This window comes from Letharia lupina (genome assembly GCF_014066315.1).
Source record: "Letharia lupina isolate WasteWater1 chromosome Unknown contig_25, whole genome shotgun sequence".
Taxonomy (NCBI): domain Eukaryota; kingdom Fungi; phylum Ascomycota; class Lecanoromycetes; order Lecanorales; family Parmeliaceae; genus Letharia; species Letharia lupina.
Window position 1 is genome coordinate 202,526 of NW_023502994.1, and position 17,853 is coordinate 220,378.

Genomic DNA, 17,853 nt, shown 5'->3' on the forward strand with positions numbered 1-17,853 from the left:
CCTGGATAGCCAGATATCGTATCCACGGTATGCATTTTGTATTCTTGCCCTCCATGCCGCATGGCTTACATGACTGACACTCTCTTCCAGAGCCTCTCGCCGACAATCTTATTCCCTCCTGACATCTTCGTCCTGTGACCTACAATCAAATATCTCCACTTCCCTAGGAACGTGTCCACCCTCTTCAGCCAAAATCCTCTTCTACCGGCTAAGTGGCGCGGCGTGTATACGGCAATTCTTCCATCCTCATTGCAGAAGTTCTTCTGAACATACTCTTGACTGCACATGCTTCTCCTAAAATCGTTCATACTCCGATAATCACCGGCGATAATGCCAAAAGCATATGATACACTTTCCCATTTCAAGGCTCAGTTGAGCGCAGCGGGACTTCCACGATACATTGGCCAACATATGGAGGTTTCTGGCCGAAGCTGCAGCTGCTCTGAAGCTCTGAATCCCGCTGTATTTATCTTCCATTGCCTTGATAGCACTTTAATCATTCCATCACTTCGCTTTCGTGACCGCTACCAGATAGGCTCCTTCCTCGCGACCGTACTACTAAATTAGCTGAAAAGAATTTGGTACATACATATATAGCCATAAGTATAGTGGCTCTCCAAGAGATGCTTTTTTCTCCCCGGATATTGAGGGAATCCTTGTACTGTAAATTCCGAGGCAGGGCATAAGAGATATTCTCTCCTTTTACATTTTTGTCCTCAGTTCAGGGCAGCAATCTCTGCGAGCCTCGGAGTAGAGTTTGAAAAGGGGTTTTCGACAGGGGTCCAACTGTGTTACGGATAAACGTAGACCAACCGGAGGTTGAAATTGTAATTACCGAGCGCACACTTGGAGGTCAGAGAATTCTTTGTCTGACACAAGTACTCCAGAGACGCCTCCTTCACAGCTCCGCACCCTGCAAGACACAGCACCTGACTTTACTTCCTCTTACTCCTGTCAGCTTTATCGGTGATCCTTGGACTCGACCTCGTGCTTTTCAGAAGCCTTGTGTTGTTGAATAGTCAAACCTCAAGTTCCGGATCTGACCCTCAAGAAATCACTCGCAATGGCCAATGCTGCAGTCAGAGCAAGATACCCGGATGTCCTGAACAAAGACTGGGCGGCACTCGGATTTGTCAGGCTCCAAACTAGGCTTCTGGACGATCTAGGTCTAACGGAAGAGGTACACGATCTGCTCCCAGCTAGGCTTCCGGAAAACTTTGGTCTGACTGGAGAGATACACGACCTCTTCCAGTTTAACATCCCGGGACGACGCATGAGAATATGGCAAGATCAAACTTTTGAGCAGTACTGGGCGATCCGTGGGTCACTCGAACCGGTGTTCCGACTAGCAACAAACTTCCTCCTTTGCCCCGCAAGTCTGGACTGGTTTTATTACCTGATCTACGCCCCTCGTGAGCCTACAGACCCGGTGATCCTGCACAACGGAGATGCCGTTCATGAGTATCGGCGCGATGACACGCCGATGGAAACAAGACACCAAAAGGCAAGGGCCGCACTGCAGCGTCTCGCCATGACGCACACAATCTCGCTCGATGACTTCAAGGACGAGTACAATGATGAGGGACGTACAGTCCCTAGTATGAGGTACCATGAGAAAGGAGTCAACATCAAAGATGATGATCCCGAGGAAATAAGCGGCATCCGACCCCACATCGGCATCAGCCAGGACTTCGTTCGGTATCTCATGAATACGTACATGGAAGGGTCGCAGAGCAGGCCTCGCATGCTCAATATGTGGATCAAAATGGCTGTGACATGGGGACACGAGATTGCTGTAAGTGAAGTCCTGATTCCCTGCTGTGTTCATGCTGCCTACTCGGCATCGTCCTGTCAAGCGCAAGGCATCGATTTAAAGCATGTCTCTCTCGGCTTCTTTTCACTGACCGGATATCCTGGAGCTCACTTCTTTGTTGCGTATTGAGATGCTGACTCGAAACATTTAGCACGCAGCTTGGATGGCGTCTAATCGTAGACTGCTGAGAAACTGCCAGATAGAAACATCCCAGCGCGTTCATGCGACCGCGAACAAATTTCATCGCGACCAAAAGGAGGCGAACATAAACGAAGACTTGTTCGAGGACGAAAAGGTTGCTGAGCCAGGCTACTCGTGGGAGAATTTTGTCTTCGGAGGGACCATTGAACTCCACGATTTTAAAGCCAGCAATCCTCTTGTTTTTATCAAGTGGCCCAATTTTCTCAAGGGAGCTCAGGGTCTTAGAAGAGGAGCCTGGAAACCATCGGCGACAGAGTACTTCATTCCCATGCAGTACAGCCTCAGTATCAATTCGCAACAGTGGTGGGACAATGTCGACCCGGAGGATCCTACCGCTCTTTACATCAAGAAGATCGTTGGGATCAGGGTATACCATACCTTGGACATCGACGATGATTGGAGTTCTAGTCAATCAAGCGAGGGGATATGGCCCACCGATGAAGAACGCTCCCCAGACCAGTCACAATCGCACCGAGTCTCCAGGATTATACCAGACACGATTATCTAGGATCTTCTCACTTCAAGGGCGAACGATTTGGCAAAATAGCTCGCACCTCAAGCTGTATCACTGCCAACCACTCATCAAATGTTTGGAAGCTCCTCTCTGCGGCATGGTCATTACGCTTCCGTAAATGCACGCAATCAGCTGCACGATACAGTCTCCACCTTCGGTCTCGACCTCGCAAATCCGAGTCATACAATGGCGGAGGCTTGATAACACCATGTAGCGGCAGCTTCACACATTTTTCCCTTCTCACAAACGGTTTCCTCCCCAAGGACTAGACCTTTGGTCGGCTAACTGGAGACCTTTGCAATGTCAAAAATTCTCCTACACAGGTTAGACATTCTTGGATCATGGTTTCCCCCTCGTGATCCTGATTCGTCTATCACACCTAACATGCTTTGTTTTGGGCTTTTTTTCTATTAGCTACATCACGCTTCGCCCCCAGCAGGCTCGGAGGCTGATTCTCTTTTGTTTATGATGGACACTGCGGAACGAGCTCTTTATGTTGAACTTGGAGGATGCCAGAGTGGCTGGGGTTGCGAGGACTTAGAAGGAGCTGGTATGTGGCGAGCGAGATTCAAAAGGCAAGCGTAATGGTGAGGGCTGGTGGTCAGACGGACGCACGATAGAGCAGACTAGCATGAAGATTAAAAGCTATCTATGTCTTTATCACAAGGTTCTTCTGACTTACTGCCCCCAGCTCGTTTTCGCCTGTTATTCAGTACAACAGAGAACAAAATTCTTTGTTCCCCCTCGTCCACGGAGAGACTATTTTTAGTTTTTCTAGTCTCGCGCTAAGCCCAAAACTGCTTATCAGATAAGATCGAACTTTACCCACTGTAGAGAGCAATGCATTAGACTAAGACTCCCTCTGTTTCCATCAAGCTGTCCAAGATCTGGTACAGAAGCCTGAATGAGTCCTATTACCATCGTCTCAAATGATTCCATATGATCCCTAAACCCTGTTACCCTCGCCAAGGCTACGTCTTCAGCCGCTTAGAGATAAACGCCCATTTCCATCTGCACGAAGAATAACCTTTGACAGCGACCAGGTTACCTCTCCGTATGGCTGGCGACTAGAATATACAATACACGCTAGGTGACGAGTCGTCAACAATATCAATCACCAAGCTTCCAAGTCAGAAGTACCCTCCGCCTCGCTCTCGATACCATGGTAAGCATCCTTAGCATGTCCGCACCATTCCCAGCTGACATCTCTTGAGGTTTCAGATGTCATCAACGGTCTACAGGCAATCAGCTAGCTTCTTCAAACCGACGGCCACGTCATTTGATCTCTGAAAGTTGACGCTCACACGAAAGTCTTGCAAGGGAAAGAGCGCGTCGATTTTTTACATGTCCTGTTGCGGGCGATGGCTGGGTTGGAAATACATGAAGCAGTGGCGAAGATGAGTCATGAGGAAGCAGACCCAAAAATCTCATACATTATTCGCATACATTGCGAACGCGGCTGTTATGGTCTCGACCTCCCTTTCTTCACGTCGCAAGAAACCAATAAGAAGACCTCCAAGATTGCTATTCTGAAGAGGATCGACGGCAGGCTTGGTGCTACACAAAAAGCTACTACAGAGAAAATGGATGCAAGACGTGATATGTTGAGTCCGCTGTTCAGGAGAGAGACGGCAATTCCTCCACTTCACGTGCTAAGTTCTACTGAGCCTAGTTCTTAGCTCATGCTATGCTGTCTTCTGGATCTGTCTGCAGTGTTGAGGCTGGAAGGGGCTCTGGCTGGAGAGGCCCGCAATCTGGGCGGGATGATCCTAGCCTGGCCCTTAGAAAGGTACTTATCTTCTTTCAGCTACACACGTAGAACAATCAGAGAATAGTTGGCAGAGCTTACCAGCATAACCGTAGCAGCGATATACGGCACCTAGGATAGAAGGGTTAGGTAATTTATGCAAATTTTTCCTTATCCCTCAAGTTAGAAATCAACCGGTCTTACGGTAACACTTTCTACAAAAGTCTAGGGTTCTACTATTGGAACGGTGGTTTTCTTCTAGATATTGAATTGTGAGTCTGGGCAAAATAGCTTTCGTGGTCAGAGGCAAAACCTCAAGTCTGCAGGACGAATCTCAAGAACTCCACAGCTACACAGACAGTCGTTGAAACAACCAGGTTCATCATGTTCGAATACAAATGTTTGCAAGAATCTGCCTATCTCAAATCTTCATGGGGAACCTGGGATTCTCCAAAATCAAGTGGGTTGCAAGGGCTAGCGTCTCTTTCACCGCTCTACGCTCAAGCTTAGAGCAATTTCCCCTCATTTGAATGAATAAACTAACGCAAGGTGAAATTCTCTCATCGGGACACTGCAGGGTGGCGAAGAGAGCTTAGACCTCCAAGCTGCTAGTATGCAATCTCGCAGTCGCAGGATGCTTGTACTAAAGCCTAAAAGAGTGGCCCCACTGGCTATCAAAAATGTTACATCGCTAGTCTCTGTGCGGAACTTGGCAAACGATCAACCTTTGGGGTCTTGAAGGTCCCGATTCGCTGTCGAAAATGCTCACAGCATCGTTAGATTCTGAGAGATCCTGACGGCACTAAAATCACGTTTCCTTCTCAGACGTGTCCACACCGTCATTGAATTCCGTGGACCCTGTCATTTATTTCACTATGGAGTACTCCAGATGTTGGTACCTTTGCTGTCAAGAATTCTTGTTCGCATCCAGCACCTACAAGGACAGGCAAAAGACCTTGACCCTCTGCATTGCCGCCCATCTAGATCCACAAACCCCAACCTCAACAGCTTGCTCTCCTTCGACAAGCTCCTTGCCCACACTCTCATCCTCCTCAACCCCCGCCTTATCCTACGAAACAACAGTTGCAAAGCCGCTCACCACAGACCCTGTACTGAGCAAGCGTTTTGAGAAAGAAGAACCGTTCTTCAGAACGAAAGACTGAAAATCTAAGGGAAACACACATCCTCTCAGAGATGACCATGTTGGCACCAAGCTCATGAAAGACATAGTATTCGATGTTCAGCCGTGAGCTGGTCGAATGTCCTGCGAAACAATCGACCAAGGCAAGGTAGGGCGGACCAACGATATAAGAATACGAGCTCTTCGATTAAACCCTCCGCCTTGCCACCAAATGGCTCGAGAGGACTTCCAGCAGCGATGCCATTTGCTCCATCACCAATAGAGACCCGTACATCCCGCTAGAAAACCTTATGCACCAGGGTCTTTTGGTCCCTCGATGAAGGGACTTATGGACGCAAATCTCCGATCCTCTTCCAGTACCCAAAGGGGTTCACAAGAACCCACCGCCCAGAATGGAAAGGCCTCGTATCTACAGCAAGCGTTCAAAGTGAATACCGGATCACACCAAAGCAGTTGCACCTCGACCCCGAGAGAAGCACGTTCTAGATCCACAAGCTTTACTTCGAATTCGCTCTCACAGTTGGCCACGAGGTCATTCACGCAATGAATCTGCGATCGAATCCGAACTTCTCAAAACCTACATGGAGATGAGCGAGATGTTACAAGAAAGTCCTGCAATAAGCCCATCCACAACTGTCAACGTATGGCCGAACTAGGGATTTTCTGGAAGGACAAGGTCTTCAGGAGGAGACGCTTCTCAACAATCTGCAAACCCTGACACGACAGACTGTGACAACATTGATCACTGTGCATGGATATTGTTCGGCCTTCGAGAAGCCAATCGCAACAACGTGCAAGGCCTATTCTTCAACAAGGGCTTAGGGGAACGCCAGTTGCACAATCGAGTCTGGGCATTAGTCAAGCATGCGGAGCACGAACAGGCAACCTCCAGAAGAAAGGAGGATAGAGATGTTCTGCAGCAACCTTCAGCATTTACCCCAATCCTCTCACCTGCCTCTCCGCCTTTGGACCCAATTGCCAACGTCTGCAAACAGTCGGTGCCCAACCCGGAAAAATAAATCTTCGTTGCCGAGCGGCCCACCATTGTCGACCCTCGCCGAGGAATTACAATCCAGGAGAGCACCCACCAGAAACATATCGTTGAGGTACTGAGCATCAAAGGCCTACAACCCGAACAGCCAGACTCCGAAGTTCGGAGATGTAGACGAGCCCGAGCACTCGCAGAATCTTCTCGCTCTTCAGCTACAGAACATTGTGGGTATCGTTCGTTCCTATCCTAGCGACACCACTCAAAACCTGGCACGAAGCGACAAAGGATTCGGCCCGCCTTCACCACGATTGCAACTGCACCTAGGATCATATAACTCTCGAGAACCAAGCCAAGAGCCGTCGGAGATGTCTCTCCGGGTGCTAAGGGATAATGCGGACCCAGACGGTTCGCGAGAGAACAACAGCGGGGCTGGATGCTGAGCGGCAAGGCGCATGATCTGGGGTCTCGTACACGGGCCTAAGGTATCTAGAAGCCATCCTTCCAGGAGTCTGTATCCAACAAAAGCGGTTCAGCCAAGCTGTCAGTCTTCCTGCTGGGTCGTTGACTTGATCAGCTAGGTACGAACACTTGCCTTCGGATGTCCCCGTTCTACATCCCGCCTTCTGCCTCCTAAATCCTACCTCGACACTCTGTCGACGAGCTCCTTCCTATCCTCTCAGATATCCAGCTGTCTCGAGCACCCTCCTCTTCCTAGAGCTACCAACCATCGACCTGCGCGAATGCCTCGCGCCATGCATCTCTACATCGCCTACACTGATGGGTGTCTGTTTGAAGGCTTGGGGACCGAGTGGCTGGATTGTGTTAGCCATGCCTGCGGTGGAACTCTGTTTTGCAGGCATTCCTCTTTGAAATTGAAGGGTGGAAGGTCAGGGCGCCAGTAATCATCGTTTTGGCTACGCCGGTGTTTGAGTTATTGTTGTTCAGCAAGGCAGTCTGTGTTGCGCACCGTTGCCAAAACAGCCTCAATTGAAAGCTTTCCCTGTTATGTATACCAAGCATCGATGACTGATGTGTAATGCTACCCGAGACAAGTTCGCGAGGTGCCTACAGTAGATACAGCAGACAGACGTAGCCAATCTGAACGAGCAGGCACCATTTTGTCTCCGCGGCGCGCACTTGCAATTTCGCTGCAAGACATACTCGCAGCAGAAGATAGCTGCTGCTATGGTAGAAGCGGGAATCATTGACGGTGCAGAGCAGGGCAGCATCAAGATTCAATCTCTTCGTGTCAGCGACCGATCTGCTCGGCGCGGGAGTTGAAGTGCCAGCTTCGCGTCAAACAGCTTCCTTTGTCTTCGAGTAGCTTGGGAGGCTCAATGAAGGGAATGCGCTAGATGAAATCAGGGCCGAGGAATGCATCTAGCCTCATCCGACCCCCATGACCCTTCTGCGGGACTGACTATACAGAACCACGCACTCTCTCCAAAGACTATGATGAGCAGCAGGAAACCGCAAGCAGCCCAGATGTTCAATGAATCCCCGGCAGGGATGCCGCACCTTCACCTGGGACCGGAACCGGGACACAGCAGCCGAATGCTGGCCCTCGGTCATCGATGAATGCGGCACTGCTTTGTTAGACCACTCAGCAACATGACTACCTCAAGAGAGGCAGCATGGTTTTTTTGTTGCATACTCTACTGGCTCCAAGTCAGAACCTCCGATAGTCAGCACCAGAGTCCAATATGCCTCCCGGAAAATCGGCTGCTGAAAGGGCGCGTGCAGATGGACGTTCCAAGATCCCACCAAAGTGCAAAGTGCAGGAGAATTCAAAAGGAAAACGGATGCCTGGGCTGGCAGATATACCCATGGGCGGAACGGATACGGCAGCATCTGGGAAGGGCATGGCCCCGTCGCCAGTCTACGAGTACGATCCATTGCCATGTTTGGATGATGAGCCTGAAGGAGGTCTCAGGTGGGTCTACAATCCGGTCCCATGCGCGGAACATTTTTGGACTAACGAACCTTGAAGCAAAATTGGCAGGGCGGACTTCCGAATCGCAACGTTCAAAAAGATCATTGAGTGGCATGAACGCAACCATCCGGGTGGGGTGCCAACATGCAAAGCCAGCCTTGCGGATGCTATCGCTGCGCGCGAAGCTCTGAGTGATACTCCAGAAAACCATAGGGTTGGGTAAGTCGGATTCCCTTGCCCAAAGACATGGGCGTTCGCAGAGGCCCCCTCCTATGTTCATGATGGAATGGCAGATTCTAGCCTGAAACCGTGACATAGAGGATTTCCTGGGCTTGTTACTGTTAGAAGATGCCGTTGGAAGAGAGTCTAACGTCTGATAGTAACCCGGAAGCACCCAAGCTTATCGTTTTGGAGCGGGTCAAAGACCTCAAAGAAGCGCTCGCACACTCAGAATTTGAGCCGGAAAAGGTGAACATTAAAGCAGCCATCGACGCATATGAGTCCGGAGAGGTCGGATACAGCAAGGGCTACACACTGATCTGGGCTGGGCAAGTCGTCGATAGCGCCGCAACATATGGCGAATTCAGCGTCAATCGCGCGGAGCGACTAGACCGTTACGCGGAGAAGTACGGCCCACACTGGCTATGGTGGGAAAGTCCTCTGGATGTGCATCCTAATGATCAGCTCCAAGCCAAAGGATGCCAAGTCATCCCTAGACGGGCTCAACCAGGTGGACTAGGCCATTTCTGGATCCACCAGGTATAACAAGAGTTTCCAACTTACACAGTCTTCGCTAACCCTGAATCAGAGATACCAGAAACAATCAGGGTTCGTGATGAGGCTTCCAAACGAGGGTGGTGAGGGAGACTTAAAGCCTTTAAATGCCAGCGAAAGAAGCGCTTTCCAGACCGACGCCCATGGACGAGTAAACTGCGGCGATTTGGGCCCAATCTATGAGATGCCATCTATGCTTGACTCCGGTGCCTCCTGCGCTTCGCTGTACAGTTCAGACTTGAAGGAGCTTGGGATCGTCAAAAAGCATTACAGCGCACAGAGTTATGGGAGTTTCAATCTGGCGAATGGTGCTTTTCTAAAGCAAAAGATATTTGAGTTGCACGTTGAGGTTGGCGGCAACGAGGGTACCCCGATCATCGACCCCAAGAACCCAATAGTGCCGGGTCGACTCGCTATTGGAGGAATCTTCCCAGTGGTTGAGATTCCGCAACGAATTAAGAATCCCTTCGACGAAGGAAGCTACATAATCAACAATAGGCTGTCGGGTATTATGCCTTTTCTGTCTTCATACCTGAGCATTGTTCCGGGCAGTAATATTATGCTTCTGGGTGAGAACCGGAACGACATCATCGGACACTACAAGATGCCACCCTTCCGCGTGTGGGACTTCCATGGGTCCCAAGAAGCACACATAAACCCGCTTTTCAACTATATCGACAATCCACTGCTCTACTTCCACCATCAAGCCGAACAAATCACGGAACAAGACCATACGCCTTTAGCAGTTCAAACAACAAAGGATGGACAGACTTATATGGTGTTTCCCCAGAATGGACAGACCTGACAATGCAGAGTAATTTCAGATTAGGGGGCATCCGAGCGAGTGCGCCCCTCAGAATGGATTTCTTTAACCAGTTTGCGCAAAATTTCAGCGTCTGTGGGCAGGCTTCACTGCTGATGCGAAGGCTAGGTGGGGGTTGGAGTCAGGATCTCGGGGCTTTTATATTTTCAGTAGATGGAGTCACGACGCCTTTTTTGAACTCACGTCAGCGATTTTGAGCACAGTTAGCCGGCAATTGTAGTAGGCTTGTGTTGCGTTGACCAGCGTTAGCGAAAGCTGTTTGCAACAGCGGCATTCCGTTAGCCAAGTCGACGACCAAGACTTGAACCATTTATTCCAAGCGGATACTTCCGTAAAAGTAGAAGAATGCGTTTAGTTTTATAGCATCGCGGCGACGGCAGTCTCGATTCACATGTATGGCAAATGACGCAGATTGTGACTTTCCAGGAGAGATCTCGAAGTGTACCAGGCATTGGTGTCAGGCGGAGGTCCATACCTGTACTTCCCGTCTCAAGCACAAGCTTTATATCTTTGAGAAGACGATACTAGCGTTGGTCAGAGCTATGGTTTCCCGTATCGCTGTCGCGAAGAAGTGCAGATTGATGCTCCCAGCATGCAAGGTCTGCAGTTCGGTTTGTTGAGTTCTGTCTTGGAAATTCATGCTTGCCACGTCGTCTCCATGATCGTTCAGAAAGTTTGATTGCCGCCTTTGGGAACGTTTTGACATGGCCACAGTTAGGGGCTTCGAAATGGCGAAGTCCGGCTGTCTCGATGTAGGCCCAGTCAAAGCCCGACTATCCCAATCTTTGCATCAGCATGCCAGGTGCATACAGCCTCTTGAACGCGAGCTCTACAGGATCAAATTCACCCTCGATCGACATCCGTATGGTATGCAGTCTTGGGAAGCGTATTACTGCCTGACTGATCTTTCTCTCCCTGCTCATAACGGAGTTGCCTAAGACCTTCCCATCTCTCATCAAGATTTCGTCGGCTGATCCGTCCAGCGACTCTTGTACCGTGCCCCATGTCCTCTTCGATGCCGATAAACAATGAATCGGGAATTTTATAGCGCCTGTGGTAAGGTTGACGTGCCAACCAGCTCTCTGGCTGAATCTTCTTTTGACAGAGTCCACGATCAGGACATTATATCAGGCGATCGGTTTCATAGAGGAGACTGGTGACACGTTTGCTGGGTAAGGGGGGAGACAGATCTCTTCCAGTCGTTGGACGGATTGACTGGTATAGAGATTATGCATTTCTGGAAGCAGATGCTCAGAGCTTGTGCCATTTGGAATTTTGTTCAAAATATGGAAGCGTTTGATATCTAGTGGCTAAAGGAGTAGAAAACTTTGTACACAGGTTCGGGAGGAAATTGTCCCACTCTCCATCTTGACATGTTGAGCCGCGTGGGAGCACTCTCACTGTGTACAGGAATTGGTTGGATCAGCTTCAAGTTTTCTAGACATGGGTGTGGTCGCAAGCCATGGTGCACTGTGTATCCTCAGGTCAGTGATTTATGCATTGATGATGTATCGCAGAATTGGCATGAGCATTGCAGCTCTGTGAACTGTTCAAGGGTGAAAGGGAGCTGAAAGGTGAAATGGGCGCTCGTTGCCTCGGGGAAACTTCGGCGCTGGGTGAGGTCACGTGTCCTCGTGTCCACGCAAATCGTGCTGGCGAGATTGGCTTTGGTCTTGCGACAATCGCTGTGCCTGTCACTTAGGGCACTTGATTGTCTTCAAAAGCGGGAATAGGGTCGTGTCGCTAACAACATTGTGTCCGGAGACCTTTCAAATACTTGAATATCTATTCCAACCATCAGGCCAGTTCCCAAAGTCTCTCACTACTAATATACAGCATTATCGAAATCCATGTCTAAATATGGGTGAAGCCACGACTCATACACCCGAAAGCCCAGCTATGAAACCAGAGTCATACCTTGCGGAACTTTCACAGCCGCATTCGCGGCAATCCCAGGAGGTCTATAATAGCACAATCCCTCGCACTCGCTCTGACGGACATAGTTGACCGTCAAGATCCCCAAGGTCCTTGGGTCATTATCGTCGCTAAACGGCACGCTACCGCACCCCAGACAGTGATGCTCAATCATTTGCTGCATTTTCAACTGGATCAACGCACCGTCCACCCCCGCCGCCGGTATGTTCCCCTGCATGAAAATGCAGTAGAAGCCCCAGGTAATCCAAGGGTTCGGGTAGACATTGTGCTTCATGCAGGCGATATCTTGCCCAGCATAGTAACGGTACCCAGTTGGGATGGCGTACGTGTAGTCGCGCAGGGTGTGCATGACACCCATTTGGGCAGAGCCGATGCACATGATTACGCTGCCTTCGCAGTTCAAGCCCATGTCTATCTCTGAGACTGGAGAAGTCAGGTTTCTCACATTGATAAGATTGACACTGCCCGTGACATTGGATTTGGTCTGCAAGAGGTTCGGGGGTGTTGTGTATGTAGTAGTTACGGTCGTGCCGTCATTGGTGGTGCTGCTGCTGCCACTGTTAGAAATGTGGCCAGGAGGTATTTCTTCAGTGGGGATGACGTATACGGGCTCCGATGCAGATGCGATGGAGACGGAATTTCTTCTCCGCACCATGTCTCTGCGGTCGTTGAAAGTAGTAGTAACCGTTGTGCCGTCATTGACCGTGGTGCTGCCACCATTGGGAAAAGGTCGCTCTGGTGGCAGGTCTTCAATGGGGATAAAGTGTACGGGCTCGGACACAGAGACGATGGAGAGCGAGTCTCTCCTCTGCGCTAGGTTTCTGCGGTTTTTGAAAGAAGTAGTTACGGTTGTGCCGTCATTGACCATGGTGCTGCCACCATTAAGGGAAGATCGCTCTGGAGGGAGGTCTTCAGAGAGTATGATGTGTACGGGCTCGGATGCGCCGATGATGGAAACGTGGGAGCGGTCGGCGTTTGCGACTGGACTGGCTATGGAGGAGTTGATGCAGAGGAGGGCAATGACGATGGCGCTGGAAAGCCGTGGTTGGTGAGATCGAGACATCTTGATTGAAAGGCTTACAGACTCTGACCGAGGCGAGAACGGAGCCGAGAGAACTTTTTAAAGGAAACACAGTATTGCTTGAAATGGAATCGATAGAGACAGTGAGTCCGAAGAAGGATTGGAAAAAGGTATCAAGCGGCAACGGGGAAAAATGAGTCTGGCTGGGTACGTCAGCCTCTTACGTTGACCAGGTCAGGAAGCTCAGCTATGTATGATTATTTTCCATTGTGGATACACCAGGGGCTGAGTAGCGCTTCTAGAGCGCGTCGCTGTGATACGCGCGTATGGTGAGTGACGCAGGTACGGCATCCCAAGCCGTTCGAAGGCGTGTCGCATATTTCATATTGCCACCCAAATTTACCGGGCTTTGGGAAGAACCTTGCTTCGATTTGTGATCCGTGATTACTTCATTTCGCAACGGTAAATTGACTGTCGTCGTTTGTATATTTCGCAACAGCGTGAACGTGGGATTTCGTCATCCGGCATGTTTCGCTCAAGTCTTATGGGGGATAAGCATAGTGTGGTTTCAAGCAGGCGCATAGATCTCATCTAAAACATGTTTCGATGTCAGCATGCGCGTTTCAAAACCGCCAACCCACCGCATACCATGTGGCCGGAGACGTGCAAAGTTTCAAGCCGGACATATAGAGCAGGGGATGATACATGCGCCAATCGTTTTCGAATCCCAGATGACTGAAATGAAGATGCCTTGGTGGTTGACAAGCAGGACTGACGGATACAGAGTTACAAGATGATGAAAACCTCTCCAGATACCACCGCTTACTCATTAGCGCTCGAGAATCCTTGGTTTGGCATGTATGTTCTTCAAGACAACAACTCTTCACCGTCTTAATTCTCTCACGTCTTAGCGGGGAGGATTCTTGGGCGATACCGGAATGATTGAGGACATTGACAATAAAGGTCGAAGAAATTTGTAAAGATGGGACAATCAATCTGGTGATTTTCCCCCCCTTTCGCCCTTCCCTGTTGCATCATCATAGCCCGCATTCATGAGCTGACTCGCCACACTAGGTGTCCGGGCGTTACTTTACGGTGTCCTTGAGTGATTTCTTGTAGTGTTGTCAGACTCTAGCTCGTACCCCGCTTGAGCTAAGTGTATACCACAATTAAATCAGCGATGCACTCCTTTCTCTTTACCATCATGCTATCCCCGTCGACGTAGGCCGTGACTCCTCATACACTGTGTTGTAATGTCGGACCAAGATCCGGCCTAGCGCTACAAGAATGGTCGAAGATATCATGGTCACGAGGAAGACGCTTATTATCTTCTCAACGATGAAGCAGAAGTGGATAGATTAAGTTAAGGTTATCGTACATTCCACATAAGACATTATATTGAGAGGATGTGTCAGGTTCGCAGCATGAAGTCTGACGGATGAGTATGCACGGCAAGCTCTATATCTCGCCTATCACACCAGCTTCTGGGTGTCGAATCCTTGACGTCGGCACCGGAACAGGCATTTGGACCATCGAAATCGCGCATGCCAGTGCATATTCCAAGTCGATGGCATCGACCTGTCAACTATCCAACCCAAGACCTCGGTACCTGCCAACTGCCAATATCAAGTTGCAAATGCAGAGAATGACTGGACTTTCTCCAAGCCTTTTCACTTCATCCATTCGCGATTTTTCTATTCCGGCATGCATGATTGGCCAAGCCACTTCCGCCGCTGCTTTGACAGCCTGAAACCTGAAGCTGGGTATGGTCACAACAATGTAGTTACCCGTTGATTTTCGATGACGGTAGTGCAGGTCCAGACTCGGCGCTCATGAGATTTGGTAATCTCATACATGAAGCGATGGCAAAAGGTGGCAATGACACTGCGCCGGGTGACAAGTTCAAAGATTACATGTCAACCCAGGGATTCGCAAAGATGTCAGAGAAAGTCATGAGATTGCCGTGGGGGCCGTGGCCGGAAGACGAAGTTGGGAGAAGCTAAGAAGGCTGCAGAGACACAATATCGTGATGGGGCTGGAAGCTGCGAGCACGACGCTGCTCACTAAACACTAGGGATGGATGAAGTAGGAGGTCGAGGTGTTTGTAGGGGAAGTCCGCGAGGACCTTGACGGTTTGGGGAAGCATTTTTATGGTCGAGTGTAAGTCGATTGAGATTGGTCCTGAAGAAAATTTCCCGCTGACACTGAATCGATGGTAGAAATGTGCATTGTGCTCAAAAACCAGCCGAGACACAGCCTTAAGGCGAGGAACCTCAGCAATCAAGATCGATATGTACCTACGACCTGATTAGGTAGGCCTGATCAGTACCCATAGTCGTTACCCAGGGTTACAGGCAGCGCGCCTTTCAAATTTCCGTCAGTAGTGGTTCTTGGAAACCCGCACGGTCGCGGAACGCTTACAAAGTCGGATATGGAGGCATTTTCCCGGTTTCAGAGTTGAAAAAGAAGTGTGTTCTTCGGCTGTCGCATCATTGGAACAGTGTCTCGGAAATATACATGCTCCTTGAAGGTCTCGAGTATCCTGCAATAGCCCTGAAGGCTGTTGATCAAATCACAGCATCATCCCTCGGGCAGTCTTTTTCCAATCGTCTCTCGACCTATCGCTGCAATAGAAGTCTACACTCAGAGCATGGGCCTGTAATTTCGAACTCAAGCGAGACATGGAAGCTTCCACCAGAACCTGACCAGCCCTCATGGATTATGAAGGAGTCTATACTCGAGCCGGTTGAAGGAGGTTCTATCGGACTCCGATAAGGTAAAAAGTGTAGGTGACTGGCGCGGCTCTACTTGGGCCGATGTCCAGGATAGAAGGCCCTTGAAGTGGACACACAGATTTAGTCTGAGAGACTGCCTCAAGCAGAGCCCTGGTCAAAACCAGTGTTTCGGTTTCGGAAGCTGTAGACTCCAGCTGGTGGAGGTTCTCGAGCGACAAAGGCAGTTTCGAAGGGCGAAAAGCCTGCACTCGCGACACAGCGTCTCTTGCTTACTAGTCATGGCAGAAGCATGGGTTTGATGGCTGTCTACTTGTACCGTAAAGGAGGGAGGTGTTGCAACGTGTGGAGAAAGCCAGTAAACACACAGTGCCAAAGAGCTAGATGGCTCTATGTTTCTGACCGGAGCGCCGGCAGGGTCTGTAATCGATAGAACATCTGCGATATACTTATTGTTTGGTTTCCATGACTGTAAGCTCTTAGGCTCTTCTGCAAGCGCTGAGTGTACTGCGTTTGCTGATCTTGGCACTTGTTTAGTGATCATTTGACAAATCCATGCCCCGCCCACAGTAAGAACGCAATTATTGCCTGCGAAATCGGAATCTAGTCCTTGCAATTCGGGTACTCTACGCTACCAACCCGGTGTGCACAGGATGTGTCAGACATTGCCAAGACGAATTACAAATGCAATTCATCGTACCACTTCGCAGTTTGTAATAGCTGTTCTCGTTCCTAGTATCTATATAACAGATGCTCATTCCGTCTCGTCCCAATAACCCAAAAATCTTCATCTATATCCTCAGCAAACCTACCAAAATCTGACTTTTCCTCGCTAAGATTGTCCTACATACGCTTCCTCACAAACTTAAACCCTCACTCGATACCGCCAAACATGGCAGGAGACCTCATACTCGTGACAGGAGCCACAGGTCATCTAGGCTATCGAGCTGTAGTGCTCGCCTTGGAGGCTGGCTATCAAGTCCGCGCAGCAGTACGATCCCAGGCGAAAGCAGGAACTATACTTGCAACTCAGTCAATCAAAGCACTCGCCCCGGGTTCCAAGCTAGACTTCATCATAGTACCCGACATCATCGCCGACGGCGCCTACGATGACGCGGTCAAAGACGTAAAAGCCATCTTACACATCGCCTCTCCCCTCCCCGGCTCCACAGAAGACTTTGAGCGCGACATCATCACGCCCGCGATCAAAGGGACCACCAACATTCTCAAAGCGGCCGCGAAAGAACCCTCCGTCAGGCGCATCGTCATAACCTCTTCCGTCGTCGCGGTCATACCATGGGCAGAAGTCATGAATCCTAAAACCAACCACGTGTACACAGCCGACAAGAGCGTCCCAGACCCCTCAGGCCCGTACGAGCACAGCTTCGAAGCCTATGCCGCCGCCAAAACGAAAGCTTTGAACGCAACGAAGGAGTTTGTCAAGACCGAGAAGCCCACCTTCGACGTCATCAACGTGATGCCTGGATTCTTTGTTGGCAAGAACGAGCTCATCACTAACGCGAAGGACGTTTTGAGCGGGACGAACGCATTCGCTTTCGGCCCGGTCTTAGGTCGCGTATCGGCCCAACCCCTTTGGGGCAGCTTACAGCATGTTGACGATGTCGCCAAAGTCCATGTACTGTCGCTGAGCCCCAAGGTCGAGGGAAACCAAGACTTCGGCATACAGGCTGGGGGTACTGACGGCATCGTTTGGGATGACAGTATCGAGATTGTCAAAAGGCGTTTTCCAGAGGCTGTTCATGATGGCAGATTGCCGGCAAGCGGAACGCAGCCGACGAATAAAGTAGTCAAGTATGATACTACCAGGACGGAGAAGGTGCTTGGGATCAAGTTTCAGAGCTACGAGGATGCGCTCGTTAGCGTCACTGAGCATTATCTTGAGCTTCTTGAGAAGGAAAGTGGGAAGAGCGAGTTGTGAGGGGTCCTCAGTGAGCTAGCACCTTAACGAGAGTTTCCAGCATGTTGAGTAGAAAGACTTTGTTTGCGTCGCAATGAATGATTGAAACGTCCTGCGGCTTCTACGAGACGAGTCGTGAGACGGACATAGGCCAGTAGCATTTTTTCGGTTCGCAAGGATCTTCACATCAGACTGACGCAGCGTCTGTTGCCCTTATTGAGGGTACGGAGAGGACCAAATCACCGAGCGAGCCACCGGCAGTGAACGTGGCATACCACTCTTAATCTGTTCTTTGCATGATGACTTATGA

The 17,853-nt window shown here is 50.0% G+C and overlaps 4 protein-coding genes across 4 annotated transcripts; 3 read left to right on the top strand and 1 right to left on the bottom strand.

The window, feature by feature from the left end:
- Window positions 1-1,063: 1,063 nt before the first annotated feature.
- Window positions 1,064-2,522, top strand: HO133_006579 (uncharacterized protein; the record flags this gene model as incomplete). Its single annotated transcript, XM_037297477.1, has 2 exons — window positions 1,064-1,795; window positions 2,013-2,522. 2 exons carry the CDS (start codon window positions 1,064-1,066, stop codon window positions 2,520-2,522), a joined length of 1,242 nt encoding a protein of 413 aa, XP_037147187.1.
- A 5,588-nt stretch (window positions 2,523-8,110) lies between these two features.
- HO133_006580 (uncharacterized protein) lies at window positions 8,111-9,919 on the top strand (the record flags this gene model as incomplete). Its single annotated transcript, XM_037297478.1, has 4 exons — window positions 8,111-8,340; window positions 8,398-8,559; window positions 8,721-9,099; window positions 9,149-9,919. 4 exons carry the CDS (start codon window positions 8,111-8,113, stop codon window positions 9,917-9,919), a joined length of 1,542 nt encoding a protein of 513 aa, XP_037147188.1.
- Window positions 9,920-11,834: 1,915 nt separating this feature from the next.
- Window positions 11,835-12,935, bottom strand: HO133_006581 (uncharacterized protein; the record flags this gene model as incomplete). Its single annotated transcript, XM_037297479.1, has 1 exon — window positions 11,835-12,935. The coding sequence occupies one exon, from the start codon at window positions 12,933-12,935 to the stop codon at window positions 11,835-11,837; it is 1,101 nt and encodes a 366-aa protein (XP_037147189.1).
- A 3,582-nt stretch (window positions 12,936-16,517) lies between these two features.
- On the top strand, window positions 16,518-17,564 carry HO133_006582 (uncharacterized protein; the record flags this gene model as incomplete). The annotated part of the gene is made up of 1 exon (XM_037297480.1): window positions 16,518-17,564. The coding sequence occupies one exon, from the start codon at window positions 16,518-16,520 to the stop codon at window positions 17,562-17,564; it is 1,047 nt and encodes a 348-aa protein (XP_037147190.1).
- Window positions 17,565-17,853: the final 289 nt, after the last annotated feature.